The 24,959-nt window shown below is 37.3% G+C and overlaps 2 protein-coding genes across 7 annotated transcripts in view; one reads left to right on the top strand and one right to left on the bottom strand.

The window, feature by feature from the left end:
* Nucleotides 1-5,402, top strand: part of LOC126826749 (serine/threonine-protein kinase TBK1) — a 47,645-nt gene extending 42,243 nt beyond the window's left edge. For 4 of the 5 annotated variants that reach the window (XM_050555822.2, XM_050555824.2, XM_050555821.2 and 1 more), the window contains 3 exons: nucleotides 242-291; nucleotides 590-694; nucleotides 3,995-5,402. In XM_050555822.2, coding sequence (XP_050411779.1) covers nucleotides 242-291; nucleotides 590-694; nucleotides 3,995-4,016 — 177 coding nt within the window. In that variant the 3' untranslated portion in view covers nucleotides 4,017-5,402. The remainder of the gene's footprint in view (nucleotides 1-241; nucleotides 292-589; nucleotides 695-3,994) is intronic. The other variant, XM_050555825.2, reaches the window with a different exon arrangement.
* A 3,559-nt stretch (nucleotides 5,403-8,961) lies between these two features.
* On the bottom strand, nucleotides 8,962-23,247 carry LOC126827865 (chitin deacetylase 7). Of its 2 annotated transcripts, XM_056102384.1 has the most exons (2): nucleotides 22,231-23,247; nucleotides 8,962-11,632 (listed from the first exon to the last, which is right to left on the bottom strand). In XM_056102384.1, exons 1-2 carry the CDS (start codon nucleotides 22,904-22,906, stop codon nucleotides 10,662-10,664), a joined length of 1,647 nt encoding a protein of 548 aa, XP_055958359.1. In that variant the 5' UTR covers nucleotides 22,907-23,247; the 3' UTR covers nucleotides 8,962-10,661. The 2 variants fall into 2 exon arrangements, with proteins under 2 accessions (XP_055958359.1, XP_050413391.2); XM_050557434.2 differs by lacking the exon at nucleotides 22,231-23,247 and having other exon boundaries at nucleotides 8,962-13,760.
* Nucleotides 23,248-24,959: the final 1,712 nt, after the last annotated feature.

Below are 24,959 nucleotides of genomic sequence, written 5' to 3'. Positions count from 1 at the left end.
CAGCGTTGATGTTTCTTGTGGTTTACCCACCGTTCCGTGCACCTCACGCCAAAAACTTGCCGTAACACATGGTTTCATTGGCTAATCCCTAACATCATCCAGAACGAGAGTTATATAACAACTCTTCCAGATCCTTGTGTAGTAAAGACAAGTTAAATGAAATTTTGAACTACAAAAAACGAAACGAAATAGGGCCTGTGTTTAATCAGATTGAAATAAAATAGATTATGTTTATTTTTAGTCAGTCCAGCTTGTGAAAAATGAACATTCCATTGATTCGCTACATATTCGGTAAGCCCGAGTTTTTATAGCGATGATTGGTTATATTTAAAAATTAACCAGCACTGCAATTGCTTTGACAATATGGACGCTTTATAGCGGTACTATTATGGTTGGTCTTTGCCTCTATCTCTCTCATTTTCAACTGCTTGTTCCTATTTCTCAATTTCCTGGGTTCTTGCCGGTCCCAATTTTTGATTTTCCTGGGTCCTCGCCAGTCGTCGATAGATCAGATAGAGCTAGTTATAAGCCTTGTTTAGCTCGTTTAGTTTACAGTAATAAATTTAAAAATTAATCTATTTTCCTGTAGAAGTGGAAGCGTGAAGAATGTGGACAGTTCTAGTAGATTCCACGGGGACGTCCCAGTTCCTGTCACCGTTCCGAAAGGTTGTTTTAATGGTGGTGACGTTAGTAGGTATGTATTCTATAAACTCCATATTTCAAGGTCAAGCTGTAACTAGTTATTCCCCTTGAGAGAGAGAGAGAGAGAGGGGGACGGGTTCTTGACAAACGTGATATATTTCCATAGGCGTACGGAGACCATGAATGTCATGGGGTGGGGGACAGAATGGGCTGGGCTTAGAGTGTAGGACCCGCCCCCACCCCAAAGTTAATTTTGAAAATTTGACGGCCACAAACATATATTTTTTCTTGGCGCGAATCGTGAAAGTGGGAAGCTAGCATTACGATGGTTGTCTTAACATCTTCTTTTTCTATTGCCGAGGGCCTGACAAGGACAGCTGTCTAGTCATTCAGATGAGACGAAAAACCGAGGTCCCGTGTATACATTGGAATGCACGTAAAAGATCCCTTGGCAGTTGGAATTCGATATAAGAGTAGGCGATAGTGCCGCTGCCCGGGCAAAATTTCCCTCATAGCACACTGTATGGTGTATGCCCGTCTTCATTAGCCCAGGTTAGGAGCAGAACAGTAGGACGTTAAACCCCATTTCATTTCATTTCTATTTCTATTGTAATACCTATTGGTTTGCACGAATAAAGTAAACAGTCAAACCTTTTATGCTCCTTAACGCTGTCACTTGTGTAAACATGAACTAGATATTTGAGTAACGCCCTTGTTGAATAAGTATGCCAATAATAATATAATAATAATAATATATAATATAGACTATAGACTAAACTATATAATATAAGATCCTACTCCAGAAGGCGGTGTATGAAATACATGTATGTATAACATACGTATATAATATAATGTTCCACTCCGACTATATAATATAAAGAAGTCGGTGTATGAAATACATGTATGTATAACATACGTATATAATATAATGTTCCACTCCGACTATATAATATAAAGAAGTCGGTGTATGAAATACATGTATGTATAACATACGTATATAATATAAAGAAGGCGGTGTATGAAATACATGTATGTATAACATACGTATATAATATAAAGAAGACGGTGTGTGAAATTGTATACGTATGTATAACATCAACGATAAATATATGCTTGGTTTAATTCTATGGAAGACCAAACAGCTCATTATTCACCGGCGACCCCTTACCACGATAAAACTAGAGATAAGAGATAAATTTATACATAAAATGGCCTCGTGAAGGATAGGTGTACAGACTCGATGAATGTTGTGGGGAGAGGGGAGAACCTGAGATGCCCGAAATAATTTCGGGTTACACTCGGCGGCGCCGGTCGTCTACAAGAGGCGAAGGAGCGGAACATACCTCGTAGGACCCCCTCCCACCCTCCCGATCAAAAACCAAATTAATATTTGACTGCCGCAAAAGCGTTTTTCTACTATTCCAGACCGGAAATACAGCAACTTCAAAGTGGTCTAATATAGCCTAACATAGGTGGCTGACTTAAATTCCAATCAATCGTTTGTCGTTTGCAGTCCACAAATATGGGACCGCCGAGAGAAAGTTTTAAAAATTTAACTGGCGCAAACGTGTTTTCGGCTCTTCCAACCCGTGAATACAGCAAGTTCAAAGTGGTCCAATAAAGCCTACCTTAGGTGACTTACCGGAATCCCAAATCCCAAACAACCAAGCAATCGGTGCGGGGTATGGAGACCTCGTGCCCCCGAGAAAATTTTGAAAGTTTAACCACTGCAAATGCGTTTTTCTGCTATTTTAGCCCGTGAATTAAACAACCGCAGAGTTTCCGATGGGTTTGCAACCGAAATCTCACTTTATGCCGACCTGAGTTCCAACCATCCAATCAGAATGCTGCAGCTGCATCCATAAATAATAATCGATGGCCGAAAAATGTCACAGAAATTAGAAAGACTCCCGACAAAACGTTTTAATCAATTCAGTACAAATTTGTGATGTTCAATTAAAAATAAAGTAAAATTAGTGTTTTATAAGATCTCGGGCACTTTATTTTGCCAACTAGATGAAATAATAATTTTTGTTTTCACTTTACCCGTCTGCCCGAAAGTTAGGGGGTGTGGGGGGGGGGGGGGTATGCAGCTGCGTGTCTGAGGGTGTAGGAGGAAGTCGGAGAACCCGAAAAAAAGAATCAACATGCGATTTTACAATTGACCGTGCGCAAATCGATACCAGGCCTACCCCACTTGACTACCCAACTCCCCATGTGAACTGTATACCAGGCCTACCCCACTTGACTACCCTACTCCCCATGTGAACTTTATACCAGGCCTACCCCACTTGACTACCCAACTCGCCATGTGAACTGTATACCAGGCCTACCCCACTTGACTACCCAACTCCCCCTATGTGACTCCTTTACCAAAGAAAATAATAAATATGTCAAGCTGATTAAAACACAGATCCTATTTCGTTTCGTTTTTTATAGTTTTACTTGTCTTCACTACACTAGGATCTGGAAGAGTTGTTATATAAGCCGCGCTCGGATTAATGTGAGAGATTAGCCAATGGAGCGGTCTGTTACGGCGAGTTCTTGGTGTACTGTACACGGAACTGTGGGTAAACCACTAGTAACGTCAATGCTGGTTGATTAATCAATATCTGACGTCATAGGGTCAACCGCCGCTCGTATGACCTCTGGCGCGACCTTCCAGTACAACCGACCAGATCTTCATATAATGTAGCCCATCGAAGGTATAAAAACGAAACGAATTATAGATCTGTATTTTAATCAGATTGAAATAATGTCTGTTAGTGGACGTTAAATCCCCCTCTCTCTCTCTCTCCCCTCTCTCTCTCTTTCTCTCTACCCCCCCCCCCCCTCCTTACCAACGGATATAATAAATAATGTCTGTTAGCCTTAAAGATACATTATGGGAGATTCGATAACGAGTTAGCAGTTACCACTATAATAGTTAAAAACTAGATAATGTAAAGGCAATTTGCTGAACATTTCAGTCAAATTGATCCACTATGAACCGAGAAATAAGCGATCGAAAGTTCCGCATAGCCTCGGTCTACATAACTAAAGTCGGTACGACAAAAATCATAGTCTCGATTATCCATTTAAGCGTTAAATCGAGAAGGAAAGTTATGCAGCAAATCAGATCATAATCCAACAATTATCGCAGGCTAGCATTGACATCGAGAGTTGATAATGGTCTGGATACGTTAATTAATGTCTAATTAATAATTTAGATAACATTTCAGGTTAAAAGAAAGACCTGCAATAGGCAGATTTAGCTCTTGCATAATGTATGTTTAATATGATTAATACAATGACGTCATTATTAATGTGACGTCATAATGTATGTTTAATACTGTTTCATATTAAATTTCAGGAAGATTGCAAGTAATTATTAGATCTGATTAGTAGGTAAAGGTGTAGACTATTAGAGAAAGATAGGAAAGAAAAGTTAATGTGTGTATACGTGTAATGTGCACAATGTGCAGTATATTTGTTTAAGGCCTTGGTCTTTTGTACATAAAGTTGAACATAAAAAAGATGTACAGTGGATGATAGAAGCTGGTGTTGTGCTATTTTTATTTGTTGTTTTTATTTTTATCTATATTGTCCGTATAATCATATATTTCCCCCAGGCTCTAATCAAGTTTAATAAATGTATTTATTTGGAATTATACGAGTACCATATATGAACTGTAATTACAATCTGATTAAAACACAGATCCTATTTCGTTTCGTTTTTCATAGTTCAAAATTTCGTTTTGCTTGTCTTTACTAAACTAGGATCTATAAGAGTTATATAAAAAAAAGCCGCGTTCTTGATGTTGTAAAGGATTAGCCAATGAAACGGGCTGTTACGGCGAGGTTTTGGCATAAGGTGCACAGAACTGTGGGTAACCCACTAAAAACATCAACGCTGATTGGTTAATCGAGTGTCTGACGTCATAGATTAAAAAAAAAAACCGCTCGTATGGCATCTGAAGCGAACTTCCATTACAACCAGCCAGATCTTTATGTAATAGAGGCAATCAAAAATATAAAAAATACGAAACGAAATATAGATCTGTATTTTAATTAAATATGAACTGTTATTAAGATAATATTGTTTTATAACTCAAGGCTATAATACAAAATATTGTTAAGCTATTTATAGATTCTGTAATAAATTGTACATGGGTATATATCTTTATAACTCGAGGCCTAAATACAACATATTGTATTATTTAGGTTTAACTATATAGATTTATAAAAGTTATATATATAAGTATTATGTACTCTACTGAACATGGCGGAAGTATTTTATATTCAAAGACCTCGGAGTATGAAATAATCATTTATTTTTTGAGAAATGATCGAAATATTTACAGAAAAAGGGGTTAATACAACCCATATCGTACAAAATCAGCAAATTGTAATTTTGACTTTGAGCACCAGGAACACTTGCCTTCACAATCCGACAAGCCGAAATATAGAATGGCCACTAACAGCAACCATAAATAACTGTGCTGTAATATTGTAATTTTAAATATTATAATAATGTTATTATGTATTTCTAGAGGGATGGTAAAATTAATATCTGCTATTGATAATATCCAATAAAATAAGCCTTGCCTGCTTAATATCTACCTCACACTTCCATCCTTATCACGGTTTCACCCTCATCACGGTTTCACCCTCATCACAGTTTCATCTTCATCACAGTTTCATTGCTAACAGTCTCATCTGTTGTAATTATCTGTCAATAATATAGTTAACAATATAAGCTATGCCTCGTGGAATTATTCTTCATGTGTTTTTTGTCTTTCAAAACTGTTTTACATCTTCTCAGCGAGTAAGATGGTGGCTCGCTAACCTAAAGGTCCAGGGTTAGATCCCAATGTAGGCAGAAAAGGATTCTTGTGAATTTCCGGTGGTGTTTCCCCTTATCATTGGTGCAGGGTTAAGGGGCTAATAAGGAACAGTGTCTAGTTGTACAGATTGGGGTGTATAAGAACCCTTGATAGCTGGAATTCGAAATAAGAGTAGACCATGATGTTAAAACTTGCGCTATAGCACACTGCATGGCGGATGCCCATGTTCATTCACCCGGATGGAGAGAAATGGGGTTTAATGTCCACTCTACACAAACTAAGTCTTTTCGGGACTAACACATGGTTCAATTTTATTTCAATAATTCGCTTGCGCGTAGGGGTCTTCAAGATACATTGTGGGAGATTAGATAGAGAGCTGACAGTTCTCGCTATAATAGTTAGAAACTAGATACTGTAAAAGGAATATGCTGAAAATTTAAGTCAAATTGATCCACTATGAACCGAGATTTTAGCGATTGAGTTTTCGGCCTATAGCCTCGATCATTATTACTAAAGTCGGTAGGATAAAATAAACATAGTCTCGATTATCCATTTCATGATTAAATTATGAATGGAACCTAATCCAATAAACATCATAGGCTAGCGATGCCATCGAGAGTTGATAAGTTAGTTGATATATAATTAATAATTTAGATAACATTTCAGGCCTAAAGAAAGACCTACTATAGGCAGATTTAGCTCTTGCATAATGTATGTGTAAGCAGTGGGAGGAAACCACGTACAACCACGCCACTTGACTCAATGAAAGACCTTGTGATGCAACACGCACTCGTTAACCATCAGAGGTCTCTAAATGGAATTAGTGAGATGTTTTTAAAAGAAATAATATCGAAATTCAGAGTCCGGCATCCACTTTATGCGGAATTATTACACGTTGCACCGGCACCTTGGGAACATTGTACAATTTAGGGCTTTGGAAAACATCACATATCTAAACACTCCCTGTAATATTAGAAATGGTAATGCAACGTCGGCAGACCTATGTTACTCACCGACTTGAGCTGACCGTCTAACCCAAATTTGAGTCGCGGCCAACCCCGAAGAGACAAACACGCTGATAAACCACACTCGATTATAACTGATCTACAACAGTTTGTTTTATGTGTTTATATGATAATACTCTCCTCAACTTGAAAAACATTGCAGGTGGGTGTATAATAAAGTCTAGTACCGACAACACGTTAGTGTTTTTGTACCCCGACATGGAAATGTAGTCGTATATGGCCGTCGCCCCCGTCCTCCACAATTTCTTGTGAACACTCTACGTACTACATTTATCACCTAATTATGGTTTACATTAGTGAGATGAAGAATCCTATTTAATTTCAATAATTTCCGTTAATTTCTCCTGGTGTTATGACCCTTGTTTCACTTTGTTGCACGTTGTGAACGCTCTAACGACAAAAGTTATGCATTATTTAGATTAGTGAAACGTAGAAGCCTATTGAATTTCGGCAATTTCCGTTAATTACGTCTAGAGTTATGACCCTTGTTGAACCTTGTGAATGCCCGAAGACAAAAGTTATCATCCAATCGATATAAAATTTATATATATGTATATCATTTAAATTTGTGAAACGAAGAATTCTGTTGAATTTCAGCTCTAACAACAAAAGTTATCATCCGATTTGTATGATATTTATATGCATCATTTAAATTATTGACACGAAGAGTTAAGGTCTATGTTTCAGTTTGCAGAACCAATAAAATAATAAATAAGCCACAGCACGGACGATTTAGCTACTGTAGGCGTATGTTTCGTTGCCTGGCAACATATCTTTAAATTAAGTGGAGCTGAATATCAGAGCCACCGGAAGCAGCATTGCACTAAGCGTGCAGCAGGACCCCACAAGCAGGGACTTTATGAGATGATATTTCATGGCGTGTGTTGCTATAAGAGGTGAATTCCCTAGGTTGTTGTTGATTGTCTTGTGTGGGTAAATATCCAGCTTATAATCAGTTGCATTCTGTTGCGATCGCCAACACTTTCAGTGTAATCAGTGTTGTGTTTTAACTGCGTCTCAGCATATAAGACATTAACAAATATACATGCGTTTTTATTTAAAAAAAAAACTAATTTGGAAAAAAAACGGCTCCTCCGGTTTTCTCTCACTGCTAAAGGCCCCTACGCGCAAGAGAATTATTTAAATAAAATTGAACCAGATGTTAGTCCCGAAATATCGAGTGAACATTAAACCCAATCCCCCTCTCTCTCTTTCTCTGATGCTAGCATACCTTTTGTCTATGTTCTTTTGTGAAATGACGGGGAGAAGATTTTGTCCAAGACAACGCCGTGTTCTCCTATACTGACCACTGAATTTCAACGTTCAAGAGCTGTTTGAAGTGCATACCAATGTGTACACGGTTGGATTACAACTGCACATGTCAGTTCCGTGGGTTGGTAACTGGGATGCGGCACACAGAGGGATCTAAACCCGGAAGGTCTTGTGTTCTTACTACCCGACCACCACGGGCCCGTGTTCAGATGGAATAGAAACGAGACAATTGGTGACCAGGCTTGAAAACCTCCGAGGTACTCGGCACAACAAGGGATTCAAACTAGGGATAGAGTTGAAATCAAATAGATACGTTTCATATGATTGGTATTCTGGAGTGTGCAGTGCTGAGTCACCATCAAGGTGGTCCCCCATTCCATCCCTATGTTGTCTGATAAAGGTCTTCGAGATTGTCCAGTCTATTTATTCCATCTTTGTCAGTGGTGCAGGAAGAAAAGGCGTCTAGTCATTCAGGTGAGACGAACAATCGAGGTCCACCCGACATTGACACGCACACGTAAAATAACCTTCAATGCCGCTGCCAGGGCACACATTTCCTCATAGCACATGATATATGATATGCCCATTTTCCCGGTAGTTACCAGAAAGTAGGACGTTAAATCCCACTTCACCCAGTCATAAAGGCAAATAACAAGGAAACCAGAAACTGTCTATTGTACACATGGGCGTTCACGTAAAAGAACCATATTTTTAACAGTTGGGATTCGAAATAAGAGTAGGTCGTAGTACCACTGTCCGGTCAAAATTGCCCCCATAGCATACTGTATGGTGATTTCATAAGTCTTCTTGGTGTCGATTAGTGGGACGTTAAACCCCATTTCATTTCATAAAGACAAAACACCTGTCATAGCATACTGTATGGTGACTTCATTAACCCAGTTGCTGTCAAACAGTAGGACTTTAAACCCCATTTCATTTCATTAACCCAATTGAACAGAACAGTAGGACGTTAAACTCAATGAATGACCAGATGAACAAACCATGTCCAGCGCCGCCATGTTGGTGACTTCATTAGTGCAGTTGGTGTCGGACTGTAGGACGTTAAACCCCATTTCATTTCACAATGCCCATCTTCATTAATTCTGCTGGCACATGATAGTAAGATCTTGAACCCCCATTTCATTTTACATTATTGCCAATGTAACAGCATCGTGTTAAAATATACAAGACAAAAGTTATTGATAAAATAGATTTATTTATAAATGCACGGTGTTTATTTACACTGCCATAAAACACAAGCCTATTGACATCAGTGCTAAAAAATGTAAACATCGGGGGTGATTTTATACAATTGTACATGTTAAACAATTTATACATAATTTAAGAGTGTTTTTTATACAAGTAGCTCCCCATTGATTGACGAAACTGTACCTCGCCGTTTCTAGATCTTCCTGATGTAACAGAAACACGAGCAGAATCACGTACCACGCGCCATACCGATGTCAACTTTAGAGGGAATCACGTGCCATACCGAGGTCAACTCTAGACCGAATCACGCGCCATACCGAGGTCAACTCCAGACCGCAGCATTGGGTCATTTAGTTTTGGAATAAGAACGAGTGGAGTCGCTGTTATTAGATTTTTCTTTTTTAAAAAGTGAAATGTCGATCACTAAGTATACGACCGCACTATATGAACAAGTAACCGATCATGACGTCATCGCAGCCATCTTGGAATTGTAAAATTCTATCAAAGATCGAAGTCCCTCGTTCGATGCGCAATTTTACAATAAATAGGCATGTCAAATTTCATTTCGATCGTAATCGAACTTTCGAAGCCTTACCCGTTTTGTGAAGAGCGTGACCCTAACACGATGACTACCAAGAGTATGGAAATAGTTCCGGGTTAAAAAAAATGTTACGAGTTATCTGCCCGTGCCTCTTTAAACATGGATATTCAAGAGCGGAAACGATACTATATCAAAGCATCATTAAATTTTAAATTCCCGAAATTTCCGAATATTCGTTCACGTTAACGTCATTATTGCTAACCAAACATTATGATATAGTTCTATTATTATGCGACAAGATGCTTGAACTTTCTGAGAAATTAGTCTACTTCAATTTTTGTTGTGAGCGTTTTGATATATTCGGGGTAAAAAATCGGGTAACAAAAGATCGTGACAGAGAGCCAAAAAGATTGTTGTTGCTATGGTGATCTAGAACCTGTTTTACCGAATCAGTTTCGCCATATTAAGAGGAACTTGTTATCAATATATTATGTTTAAAAGATATATAATGAACTATGACTACGTGTTGGACGATAAAACCGAGCGGGGTTTTCAACAAAAATATACAAAGTTTATTTACACCAATTGAATTTTCTTTTAGTCGAATATACCACATTTGTCTTTTATGTGTGTACTAGCATTTTTGCCAAAAAAAGAAACTTTTGAAAATATATTTCGTTATTTAGATAATTTCACATCCATTTGCTTCAATGTTTGTTAAACTCTACTAAACACTCGTTGTTTTTGGCTATGTTTTGTTAGTAGCCTGGAATGAAAAGAACCAATTTACCAGTTTCATTAATTTGAGGTTTTTGAGGTTTCCCAATGGATTATCGTCCGCCATATTTACATTTTATACAGGTTGTATATGTCTAATACTCTTACAAAAATAGTTCGAGTTGAAAATAGTTCGAGTTTAAGGATTAGACATTGAATGAGATTTTTTATAATTAATAAATATCTAACAAACGGTTAACAAAACTATCAGCCATTACTTCTTGTCCATTCACTCACAGATTCATCTCATTCAGATCTGACGTCACATCCTGTATAGTTTTCATGTACTGACCGACAATTGACATAAATCACAGAAAATTGCATGAAAGTCCCAAAATGTCATCTTGATTCTCACAAAACCTAAACGAACTATCGTCTGTGTTGGTCCTGGATTGATCCTTCACAAGACCATGGTCGGAAATACTGAGCTTCGCTAAGGGGCGTGGGTTTCTTCATCCATTCTATAACTTGTTTGGGTGTGACGATATAGACATCATTGAGGCTCATGAGTTCATCGATGAATGCATCCAAGGCATCGATGTGGTGTTCTGTGTGGAACCACCTGGCGTGTACAAAGATACCGAAAGGAGCTCGGTTGGTGTTGTAGTATCTCTTGAAGTTGGTTCGGAGGAATTCCAACATTTCATCGGCATCACCAGTTGAAGTACAGCCATCAGCCATAGCACAGGAGTGACCATCAACGCCATACCATCGCTGGACAGGAATTTCCCAAAGTCCTGGATATTGGTTTTTAGGGCAGGGTCCATGTTGACAGTATTGTTCTTGGGGTACGAAATCAAGAGTGAATGGCCAGACTGGTTCTCCTCCTTCCCAGACGGAACCGGTAAACATGGAGGTATCGTAAACAAGTTTGGAATCGTAGATGGCTTTGTACATGTTGTCGCTACCAAGTTGTAAGAAGGGAACTCGGAATCCGTGGATAGCATCATATGGTACACCGGAGTTCTCGGCTAGGGCCCTTTTCATACCTTCAATCTCAGCATAAAATTCATCATAAGAAGCAGTTGCCCACCAAGTGTGAGGGAATCTGTGGGTCATGGTGTGACTAGCAATCTCGACACCCATGGCGTAAAGTGGATAGACAAGATCATAATCGGTACCATCACCAGAAACAAATAGACCACCTCGTACTGGGCATCCATTGGGGTTGTAACGGCCTGGTCGGAACAATCGCTGGAAGTAACCATAATAAGCAGCAGAGACTTCATCATCAAAGGTGAGCATAACCATTTGTGGTGTATCTTTTGGTGGCATACCATTTGGGATGGTGCTACCAGCACAGTAACATGCGGGCAGTTGACAATTGTGGTCTCCACAAGCTGTTAATAAATCAATAAAAACTATTATAGGTACTGTATACTAGAGACCACTTTTCCCGGTGATAGCTGGTCACAGAGCTAATCAACTCACATCACGGACACCTGCTGTCACCGAAAAGAGTAATCCTTAAAACTAAAATGCCATTATTTGGATATTGCATCTGTTTGTTTATCATTTTAATTCGTCTTAATACCAAATCCAAAATATAGCATCGAATCAAAAATTATTTTTTTTTAAAAAAAATGATACAAGACTCTGATGCATCATCCAAATTGGCGTTTGTGGGACAGAATCTGCTGATTGTGAATATTCTAGAATGATATCGGTGCTTAAGAATATAAAAGCTGTGTTTATTTATTTAAAAGCGTTCATAGATAGAAATATGTGCTGATGAGCAGAAGAAAGCAGAGAGTGAAATGGTATAAATGTAAATATAAAATAAACAAAAACTAGACTAAGTTAAGTACGGGACGTTTATGTACTAAACTCGACAAGAAAAAAAATATCCAAAGAAGGTGAAGGATGGGGTGAATGACAATAAAAAAAAAATCAGAAAAAAATCACCAACACCATAAGAAAGACTACATCTAGACTTGAAAACATCTGGATTGATTGAGATCCAGGGTTGAACATACTTACTGTAATTCTCGTGTAGAGGTTTAAATAGTTTTTCCATACTTACTCTTAAGATCCGGGTTTGATCTACACCAACTCTCACTCTCAATCAACTAGCAAAATTCGAGCCACTTAAAAAATGGGGGACGACCCTATGAAATGTTCTAACGAAGGAAGGAAAAGATTATTTGAATTTGCAAAAAACCAAACCCATGAATCAAGGCATACAACACCTTAACCAACCAGTGTTTTATCTGCTTCGAAGGGGGCGGGGCTACAAACTCATGCCGGGACGAAGAAAACCGGAAGTGCCATGGTGTCTAAAATAAAAGCATTCTGGGTATGGTGTTGCCTTATATAGACATACCATTAAGCTTGGTATCTCACCAGGGTTGTCAATGTCTATGTATATGCATGTACACTATAAGGGAAGTCCTACATTATTTAGCCACTCCAAAAATAAAGCTCTCGAGTAACATCCTATCTGGTTAGATTGCATTCAGTGATAGGCTGGTACAAGACACACTCTCTCACTCCTCACCGCCTTATAAGGACTTTTAATTCTAAAATAGCTGATTATATTATATTATCCCAGCCAATGACTACCCTCTAAAACTATAAACATATAAAACACGCGTGTAGACTCGATCAAACAGCGACCAAATGCCAAAACCTATAGACCGGGCCGACAATACCTCAAAACACACTCGTGAAATTACGTACTGGTCATTCGAAAATAGCTGCAAAATTGATCACATAGACTCCGCCACCTAGTCTATTATTTTAGCAACAATTATAGAATAAAGCCAAAAAAGTGTTTTACCTCGACTACGGTACTGAACTGACTCTTAATATATTCCTGTCTAAAGTTGATCGTCTAAATAGATTCAATGTTCATAGAAGAAATCCCTTTAATTTTGAAGAAGGTAGTGTTCAAACTTTGGATGCTGTTCATAAGATTTCGTTTTACAAAATGAACAATTTCGTTCTTATTTTTTTAAGATGGTTGCGTTCAAATTTTGGATCGTTGTTCATAAAATTTCGTTTTACCAAATGAACAACTTCGTTCTTATATTTTAAGATTGTTGCGTTCAAATTTTGGATCATTGTTCGCAGAAATGCATTAAAGTCGTGAGTCATTTGTCGTGCACATTTATTAATTAATTCCAATTCCTTCTATCAACATGCATCAGTGAAAATCAACTTTAGATCTGCACCGTTTGATTAATCCCTAATTTACCAAAAACCAGAAACCAACAACTAAATAATAATGCAAAGCAAAAGCCCCGAAACCATGGTGAACGATTCTCAAAAATACAGAGTATAGCAGCACAATAGGATCAAAACATTTTAATCATGTTAAAAAAAGGTTAAAGGTTATCACGGGGTGTAAGCTTGTTAAGATATTAATAGTCACGATACAAGCAAAGTAACAACACGAAGAAAGAAAATAAATCAACACGAAAGCGAAATAACTGTTAGATATTTTAGAATATTGCGAAAACTGTGAATATATATAAGATACAAACAATAAAAGGCGCGAGTTTTTTTTTGTTAATTTAGGATTAATAAAATGTGTTAGATTTGTTAATTTGTTAGAAGACAAAAAGACAACGAGTAATAAAGAAGAAACGGGTTAGTCTTGTTACAAATTCCTCCACCGTAATTTGACGTCACAATGACGACATATTCTATATATAGATTATACTCACAGGAAGTAACACCTCTCACTGTAACCGGTTTACCTAAACTAGTTTCTCGAAACCAGTAGTAGTTCTCTTTTGTATATTTTTGATACGTTACGGTTTTGTTTCATATGTTTTACCTTGAATCACGATTAATCTACTGTATTTTGCAAAAATATATTAAAAAGTGCAGGTGGTTAAATACTGTAACAATTTGTAGACATTACTTAAAATGTCGCCTTGTACTTACCTGAAATATAAAAGAGAGAAAAAGAAAAGATTGATTAATAAGTAGTTAAGATAAGATTTGATTTATCAATACGCCCATTAAGAGCAGCAAACAGTGAAATATACATAGTCATAGTCATCATATTTGGACAACTTAAAGACCAGTCAGGGTAGTGGACTTTTAAAAAGGAGAAATATTATGCCTATGTGACTGACATTCCCAGGGCATAAATAACCCCAGCACATCCTTCATAAGCACAAGAGAAGGGAGAGAGAGAGAGAGAGAGAGAGAGAGAGAGAGAGAGAGCGAGCAGCGAGTTTAACGTCCACTCGACAGAAACTAGGTTATTTCGGGACTAGCATAATATGGTTCAATTTTATTTGAATAATTAGCTTGCGCGTAGGGATCTTTAGCAGTGGGAGGAAACCGGAGGACCCGGAGAACCCACGAGGTTTGACAGGCGACCCTACTCCTTGTCACATACAACCGGAGACTCGAAACCACGCCAGTTGACTCAATGACAGACCCAATGATACAACGCGCACGCGCTAACCACTCGGCCACCCTAACCCCTTGGAAGGGAAATGCACACGGTCCTTAAAGTCCTTAACGCTGATCTCGACTCAAACCAATTAAATAATGTGATTTTTACTCGAGAATATAAATTATAATCATGATGTCAGTTTAACAACCACCTACTAATAAAACAAAACAACAATCGGTCCTTTCTTTCTGACGGACCAATTAGTCTCGGTCACCCAGAACATCCTAGTCTTCAACATACGGATAGTCTGGGACCGTTGTCAATATTTTTCTGGATGATAGAGACTAACGGACCAATATACCAATATCCGATGTCAATGTTAGAAACAAGATGGCTAATAATTAATCACGTGACATTGTTAGAACTCCCGTGTGTATATTTCTATTAACACAAATGTTAGAGCAAACATATGACTCGGCAAGAGCCTTAAATTCGTTTGTAAACGAATATAGTTTAATATCAAAAGTTCTGTAACTTTTGTACTATAAAACCGATATTTTCCCGTTTGGAAACGAATGTCATTTAATTTTAACAATATTGTAACTTTTTGTACTATTAAACCGATATGTTCCCGCTTGGAAATGCATGTAGTTTAATTTCAGCAGCTCAGTAACTTTTCTGTACTATAATTTTGTTTGCCCCAGTCTGTTGGTCGAGTAAACAATTTCTTGCGTTTAATCTCTCGTTTATACAAATATATATACCATAGGTTCTATAGAACGCCCAACAACATTGTCGAACACATAACTTGGGGCATACTTTAAACGGATTGATGGTCAATGATGAAACATTGCCGGCACATTCTAAAGGTGGTGGCAACCCCGATAACATTGTCGAACACATAACACTGGGGACATACTCTAAACAGACTGATGGTCAGTGATGAAACATTGCCGATACATTCTAAAGGTAGAGGCCACCCAACAATATTGTCGAACGCATAACACTGGGGACATACTCTAAACATACTGATGGTCAATGATGAAACATTGGCGATACATTACACAGCACAGCAATACATAGGCAGAACAAATAATGCACGCTATAGGACATAACATTATTACCAATACAAGAATACGATACAACAAAACAGAGAAAGGACAAATAAAACTGTAGCAAGGGGAATCCAAATTTTATAATCTATGACACTCGACTTTACAAAATTCCACCACGAACAGTTGTTTTTAAATTTCAAAAAGATTGTTAGATGCGTGATAATTCAACATGTCCTGCCCACGACACAAAAACATGATGAACTGTTTGTAAACGAAGGAAAATCTTAAGCCATCTGTGCAAGTACAACCTTTGTCCCAGGCTTAAGGACCATCTCTAAACAAACTTGTTAGCCCTCTTTGGCATCACTGAGGTTAATCTGCTTGCCAAAAACTAGCCAAGCCCACATTCTCAAAATAAATCCAAGTGACATAATTGGCAGTCCTTTAAAGAAATTGTTTTTTTGCGAGGGATTAGGATTTGAGCCGGAGATTACATGAATATAACCGCCGCTGATCAAGCTATTAGGATTTATTATTATGTACAGTTGAGATTTTTTTTTTCACACTGCGCCACCTCGTCAATATTTATTTAATGTTAAGAGAGTAGTCTAAAAATTGAGTTCAATAGGAATATTTGTAATACTCAACACTACATTGAGAGAGTTTAGCCAAATGATGCCATGACCGCCATTTGGTTAACTAATCGGTAAGTTTAATGTCAACACTCGAACAAAACAAATATCAAATAATAGGAGTGTAAAAACGAACGGAAAGAATTGAACTGAACTGAAATTAATTTAACGTCCTACATTTCCGCACCGAACATTAAATTTTTTTCTAGAATTAAACTTTGGTCGCTCTAGGAGTCTGACTAACAGCGTCAGTGAAGAGAATGGATCGGGGTGGGTGGAGGGGGTAAGCATTTTTAGAATTAAACTGTGGTCGCTATAAAACCTAATTAATATCGTATTAGTGAAGGGCAGGGAGGTTACGTATTTATGTCAAGGCACAAACTAGAACGATATACACCATAATCTGTTTCTAGTGAAAAGTGGGTCTATCGTCTGATAGATCATGGATGAGAATTAGTGTCATAAAAAAAACCTCACAAATTTGCTGATTTGGGTTTCTAAGGAATAGGAGGAGTTTATCATCTGATAGACCATGGACTAGATGTTAGATAAGTAAAACAATGGCCTAACAACTTGTTAAATACAACCCAGTCTGTTCTGGCACGTCCTTGGCACTAAACCTATACCCACTAACAATGGCTGTTTGTACTTTAAACACTGAGACCATACAGTACAAATAATTAACCACTGTCCTCACCCCTTTCTTATAAAAATATTTAACAAATGTTGTTAACGAATCCGATTAAACATCATTCAGTATTACATGTCCGGTTTCCGTTTCTCAAAATGTATTTTAATTAATAGTAGTTCAAGCAATATCTAACTAGAATCTCGCTTATTTCTGTTTTTATAAACACCGTCTTGGTTTTCGTTTTTATTAAACATTTAGTCCGTTACTGGGTCCCTGAGTATTACATATTGTTTGTCAAAATGTATTTAATTTATTATGGTTCAAGCAACATTTAACAATATCCTGACTTGTGTTTTAAACAATATTTAGACAATATTAAGACCATTACTGAATGGACCATATAAAACTTAGGCTGCCTGTTAGCTCTGCTTAAGAACAGACACTAAGTTAGTTGACTGACACTTTGAGTCCCAAATCGACGGTTTAATTCGAAGACTTAGAGAAGATTGAGAAGTATTCCGCTTTCATGTAATTAAATTGAAAACGTTATTTAATCGTTGTGTGAAATGGAGTAGTACCGCATTATTAAATATCATACTATTTTAAAAAAAATAATTTTTGGATATGGCGGCCATTCACGGCAGAGATCTATTCTAGAAGTAGGAAGTCTCTGAATATTTAGCATCATTGTGTTAAGTGCACGTTAACCGCCATTTCTGTCTGTCGGTGTTTTGAGGACTACGCTACCTATAACGTTCATTGAACTTTTATATTATTAAAATAACGCAGGATATTTTCACGGAATTTGAATATTTAACAAAGCCCTATTTTAATCTTTAATAATCCAGTTAACAATCTGTGTTTTTTCTCCTATTAAACATCAGACATTGAACATTATCGTTGATTTATTATAAATATTGTCGTCTACATTCCTGTCTGGCTAGGTCAGCAGGTCACTAAGTAAAGTAAAAAGCCCCCGCGTCTTATTCATCAAATTTCCGCTAAGATTAGGGATAAGCCAAATATTACATCTAATCTACAAAGTTTTTTTTTAACGATGACGTTTAAGAAAAGAAATCCACTTCCTTAAAGATTCATTATGTAAGATTTAGATAAAGATTTGGTCGTTCTTACTATAATAGTTAAAAGATGGATATTGCAAAATGAATATATTAAAATTGTAATCAAAAGTACTGGGCCAAATGTGCCTCATAGCACGTATAACTCGATTGGTGTGGAACAATAGGCGGTTAAACCCATTGTAAATGGTTTGAGATAACCGATGTCGAAAAATCGGGAGATAAAAATGAAGTGATTCCGGCATCTGCTGAACGAGGACATTCTAGTTTTAAACACCCTAAAACAAGAGACAGTAACGAGATCGTCCTACACACGTCCTAAAAGTCATATCACTTCGTCATGTCACGAACAACTATTGTAATAGCTAGGGTGACGTCATGTAAGTCATTTATTGACAAGGTGTGAAACTTGTAGTTGGTGATGGTTGTCCTTGTACAGGAAGGTAATACAAAAGATGAGTTAAAGTGTAACAATGATCAGTTAAAGTACATTTAGTATTAATTGATGTTTGAATCGCCATGATTAGGACAATGAATACAAGACTAGACACTTCATAAAACGAGGCGAATGTAGACTCGAATTGCCCAGACAGCGACGCTGTCCTACCTTGTCTCGGGTGGGGATTGAATGGGGTTACTACGGTCTCGTTGGGACCTGAATTCGGATTCCCAATACTGCCGAGAAGATCCATTGAGATGTTTAAACCATACCCAATGAGCCACCGTGGTTCACGGACCTACTTGAAATAAACCACTCGAGGAAAACGGACCTTTCATAATGTAAAAGTTGCTTGATTAAATTTAGAAAGTTAAAATAATCATTTACAAAATTCAACAATTGAAACATCATTGATATGTAGCCATACTTATAATTTCGTATATCTCTATGTTTTACCCTTTACGTTTGTTTTTCAATGTGGATTTTTACATTTTTATTTTCTTTGGCAATTTAGAATAGGAAATATTAGTGAGAGGAAACATATCACATGTAAACGTGAATTATCTCGAGATCTTATCACAGAAAGAATAAAAACTCGTTGCAATGTTGATCGCGAGCTTTACAACGATTTAAACGACTTTAACACCCAGGTATTAAATCTTGTTGAAGGATTATTAGAACTTGCTTGTTGGTCTTCAACTTTACAGGTGTATTACAGGTGTATTCATACACCTGGTAAACTGAACAGGCACTAATCAAAAAATTAAAATTAAATTTCAAACAATTTTTGTTTTTCAAGAAATCTGGAAAGTGTTGAAATTAACAGTGACAGGTTATAGAATTTTCGTAGTTCGCGCCCTAAATACACGATGCCTCGATGGGCGAGAATATTTTGGTTGATTCAATTCTAATGTCCCGCACCGATTGTTGCGATTGATTCTAAAAAATTCATAAAGCTGGGAGCCGTACGGATTGATTTAAGTTTCCCATGCATTCGCCGCCCAAACCCATAAACCAAGACATCGTGTGTAACGTTAGCTTCCGTCGAAGTGATATCGCCAACAGAGAGCAATCTGATATAATGTTAAAACACGACTGAATGTTAGCCATCTATTGATCTGTTATTGATAATACCGCTAGTCGCTTGTTCAATGACGTCTTTCCCCGAATTGCACACGGCGCACCAAGCGTTTCACAAGGCGGGATATCGAATATCTATATTTCGAAAACATTATGATTGTTTAGTTTCATTGCTTAGCGATTTTAAATTATTTGTTGTTTGCAAGATCAAACATCAGCCGGAGGGGAAACTTAGAAATACAGACAGATCCGCTCCATTCGTAAAATGTTGCCGCAGTCTTCAGATCACTCGTCAAAACTCTTATGAATCTTGATAAAAATTTATTTTCATTTAGTTTCTTGCTTTAGCGAATTTAAATGATTTACTTTGCGGATGATTAAATATTAGTTTAACCGAAAAAATCCACAGAGACAAATACGGATGAGCTTCAGAATTGACACAATAAATATGATTTAAGCCTCTGAATAAATATTAAGGATTTAAATTCGGAATCCGTCGAATAATCATCTTTTAACCGCATGCCAAACACGCATTTCTAATTGTTTGTGAAAATAATTTATAACGACCATATCAAATTTATGTTTTTAATGTAACAAATAAACTTCTGAAGGAAAAACAAAACAGGATTCATCGATATAATAGTTTAAGAGGTTGATATCGACATGGTTTCTTAGCTGGGGACATATTTACAAAATGTTGTTTAAGTCATACAATGGTTTCTTAGTCGGCAAAGTATTTGCAAAATATCGTTTCAACCATAAAATCGCTAACAAATGAAATCAGATGAAATGGGATTTAACGTCCTATTGTTCAGCGCCAGCTGGGCTAATGAAGACGGTGGTACGCCATAAGGTGCGCTATGAGGAATTGTGGCCAAGAACTCGGCGTTACGCTCTACTCTTATTTTGATTTCCAACTATCAAGACAATAGAAATTTAGCCGCCATTAACCTACAGATTAAATGTATTAATCTTTTTAAATAAGATTTTTGAGATCTATCCAGATCTTGTAGCCTGTTAATCTCTATTTCTTTTTCTTTTTTCGATGGATTATTTGTCGAAAGTGGAGTAGAAATCGTCAGCCAGCCAACCAACAGCCACTCGTCTCCACGAGAAAACAAACAAGTGACTTATTTTTAATTTTTTATAAAGTAGCGCACCCGGCTATTAAATATTTGATAGTGACGACCGAAAGGGCGTTATTCCGGTTACTCCGAACACAAACGGAGCTGTGGCATTAAGTTAAAAGGATTTAGAATATTTCAAAGCCTAAACATGGTTCTTAATCAAGTTTATAACATGGTAACGGAATAAAGGCAATTCAGCAGATTTTATTTGTGTAAATAGGTTGTTACTTTTTTAAGGGGGAGGGGGTGTTAAAGGACATTTTTTAATGATAAAGCATGAACATTTCTTGTAAAAAGACCATTTAACAACGTCGACAAAAATTATCCCTACTGTATCGAACTTTTAGACCTAAATCGAGGATTAACCTCAATAATAGTAACTATCCGTCAACCTTGAAACAACAAAGATCCTGTTAAATGAAAACCCTACGAGAAATTCAGAATTTAAGCAATAGACCAAATCTTTCCCTTTAAAGATGGCTGTAACTCGTGTAGCGTTGATTATTTGGAAATACATTAAATTAAGGGTTCCATGTAAAACAATTACTTTTTTTAATCAGATCTACGTCCCTACCGCGGTTATATTGTCGATTTCAAGCACATTTTCTCTTAAGAAACCTTTACCATGGATGAACACCAATCTCAACCTTATAGAGTGCAGTAAGCTATAGAAACTTCTGATTGTTTTAATGACTTGGTTAACAATATCTTGATAGACCTTACAGCCTTTAAACGGACATATAAATATACTGAAATCTATGAAACATAAAGCACGATTTAACACGGTAATACGATAGCTTAACTTTCCGAGTACAAATCTACTAATCCACCCATAGTGGTTGTTAATCACCAGGTATGTATCTAAACTCTCACTCTTTTAAAAATCTTTTTTTTGTAACTTTTTATGAGTATTTGTAAGTATCATTATTTTAGCTTTTGACTAAATCTATGCAACATAAAGCACACATTTACACTATTATACGATAGCTGATTTTTCTGGAGGGAACTTGTCATGGGTGTTTGCAAATATCAATATTTTAGAATTTTACTCAACATAAAGCACGCATTTACACTTTTATACGATAGCTGATTTTCTTGGAGGAACTTGTCATGGGTGTTCGTAAATATCATTATATTAGAATTTTAACTACATCTATGCAATAGAAAGGACTTATACGATAGCTTAACTTTCCGAAAATTTTAAAATTTTACTATGTGATACTCATTAATAATTCCAAGTGTATGTATTGCCAATGTTAGACGTGTGACTTAGGTTTATCTTTTAATAATTCAGTACAGAACTTCTTTAACTAAATACGAGAGATTCCCACGATCTTAAAACGATCACAGATGACAATTTACCGACACTAGCAAATTTATTAAACTCTGGAATGTAACTCTTTCTGAACTGAATACTTTGCTTAAATCGACCAAAAACAAGAAATACTTCATATACCCAAGCACCTTGTTCTCAAAATAAACAATAAATGATAAAATTTAGAAACTTAAACTATTAAGACTTAGTAAATCTAGGTACTTACGTCCATCGGGTTTAGAGGCACTAGCCAAATCTGGTCTCCAAATCTTTTCAGCTGAAGCAGAAACAACTCCTGAAGAGCCTGATGAGCCTGAAGAGCCTGATGAGCCTGATGAGGAGGCTGGTGGCGGTTGTGCGGGTTTGCTGGGTTTCGATGGTTTCGACTTGGGTTTGTCTTCACCGCCTTCACCACCGGGGCTCTTTCTTGGTGGTTGTCCGGGAACAAAACCTTTAACTTCTATGGGGGATTCCCAAATACCATCAACATCTTCCCAGGATTTGGGATCAACACCGGCTGGTCTCCACCAGGGTAAATCGGTGCTCTTCTGCATCGTATTTTCATTCATCCAGTCTTCGCCACCACCCATATTGTCATCAACAACATCGTCGTCACCGTTACCGCTCGGCTTCGCGGCTTGTTGGACCATATTGTCGCCGCCCATGTTGTACGTGCAGTCAGCAGCTTCGGGCCAGTCACACGTCTGGGTCTGGGTATTGAAGTGAAGACCATCGGGACAATAAAACTCGTAGAGTTGTCCTTCTAGACATCGGGTGAATATCGTCGGATCAGAGTGATGGCAGCTGAAGACACCATTCTCTCCGCATTTAACATCTAATCTTGTAGCAGGAAATGCCAAGGGCATGAAGACTACTATAAGTCCGAATAACCTGGTCAGCATTGTGATCGGTGATAGATTTCAGAATCACAAAAAAAATAAATCAAATCTTCTTGTCAGTCCTCGTAAAGATTCACACTCCGTATAAATAATATCAGTGGAATAGTTCGTTTGACTGGTGAACAGACAAACTCCAGGAGATAATCCTACAGCAGGTTGAAATAACGACTGTAGTCCTTGTTGCTTTCCAACAAAATAAAAATGTATTCCTAAGCAGTGATAACTGGAAGTCTTCTAAGTCTTGTAGAATAGACGATTACAAAGGAAGACTTGTAGAACAGGACGATACAAAGAAAGACTTGTGATCGCTCTGAAGGTTTACCACTGAATGTGGCTAAACGATGACACTTGGGCCTTTTATACGGCTCGAGAGACGATGAGGAAAGAAACAAAGCTATTTACAGTGTTGACATAATTGTGTGTGTGTTAACTTCTCCATGTTTGCTTGTAGACAAAGCTTAGAAGCTCCAAATAAACACGGCTTCCTTTTCTCCCTCTTTCCATCACTAATCTTACACCACCAGAAAACCAGTCAATATTTACAGGATATCGATTAATCGACGTTTTTTTTATTTTAAATTTAGTTTTTTTCTTACAAATGGTTAACATATTTGGAACTCTTCTAGGGGGACAATCATGTCATCTTGTACCCAATTAAAACAAGTTTTTTGTGCCAATATTTCGTGTTTTTTGTCTCCTATTTATTTTTCGTGCTGTTGTATGTGTTTTTGTGGAGAAGGGTTGCGAGGGAAGGCAGTTATCTGTTAAAGTCTTGCGCTTTGTGGTTTTTAGGTAACTTTGTTACAATCAAGATAGACTTCTCACGTCGGTTTGTGATTTTTAGTTGATGATACAGCGGCGGTCTCACCACACGGAGGTGTTAACAATTCATACGTTCATGTTAGCAGACAAGATAGCAGCTGAAACGTTGTAACATTTACTGGTAGGCAAAATCTAGATTTGCATGAACGACATTTACATCTACAACATGTCGTTTGCAAAGACTGGAGTTGACGAAAAAACACTCCCACCACATATCAATACAGTTTTCTTACATGAACAGAACATGTCCTAGACCCCTGGGAAACGTTCGACAATTGTCTCCAGTAAATATTGATTGATTTTATTCATCCCTCCATTTTTGTACATGAACAGAACCAACTCTAGACACCTGAGAAACGTTCGACAGTAGTCTCCAGTAAATATTTTATTCAACCCTCATCACCAGCTTTGATAAAATTAAATATTTTATCCGATGTAGCCGTATGACTTGTGGAATGTTTTTTTTAAAACATTTGTTTCTCACATCTCAGTAAAACCCAACCCCCGTCCCCGAGTAATGCTAAACGTTGTACTGGGATCATGGTAAATATATTTATTGATGAACACACCGTCTACATATCAGTTGTCTTAAACACAAATCTACAATTCTCGTCACGGAATGCTTTCAGTTGAAAAATCACATTTTTGTGATTGAGACAACCCATCCTCACCCCCTGGGAAAATGTCATATTTAAATAAAACACGGTTAGAATGTGTTATTATGTATCTTGCTACTTTATCACGTTTCCACAAATTTATAAATTGAATTCCACTACTGAGGACTGTACCAACATGAACCCGAGACGGTAGTACGGGACCGGCGAACGTCCCTTGATTAGAATCCCGCGTCTCGTCGGACATTTGGGAAATCTCAATTTCTTTGGGGTCAGGGTGGATGGGTGGGGGGGGGGGGAATCCTACTGCCAAGGGATATTATGCGTGAAAATTGGTTTCTTACCATATATATATATATAGTCGCACGGAAAGAACATCTAGTTGTTCAGTATCATCCTTGTCAAGTACGACCTGAACTTGAAAATAAGTTATAAAGAAAGATGTTTCAACACCTATCAGCAACCCCATCCACTATTCAAATTAAATATTTAGTATATACACCACAAGAAATAATCAATTAGTTAATAAATTTGAGGTCTTGAATACAGAATAAATATAGGCCTTTTAGGTTAAAATATATTCCACCCGTTGCATTTCATCAAAGAGCCGTTCTCGTTTT

Source organism: Patella vulgata, chromosome 7, assembly GCF_932274485.2.
Source record: "Patella vulgata chromosome 7, xgPatVulg1.2, whole genome shotgun sequence".
In the NCBI taxonomy this organism is placed as follows: domain Eukaryota; kingdom Metazoa; phylum Mollusca; class Gastropoda; family Patellidae; genus Patella; species Patella vulgata.
This window is presented reverse-complemented; position numbering and strand designations above follow the sequence as displayed.

Excerpts from the sequence above, each read along its gene's own strand:
- LOC126827865 (XM_056102384.1), bottom strand. The coding sequence starts at position 22,906 with ATGCTGACCAGGTTATTCGGACTTATAGTAGTCTTCATGCCCTTGGCA. Across the intron at positions 11,633-22,230 it reads TGCCTCTAAACCCGATGGAC|CTTGTGGAGACCACAATTGT; the intron begins GTAAGTACCTAG and ends ATTTATTAACAG.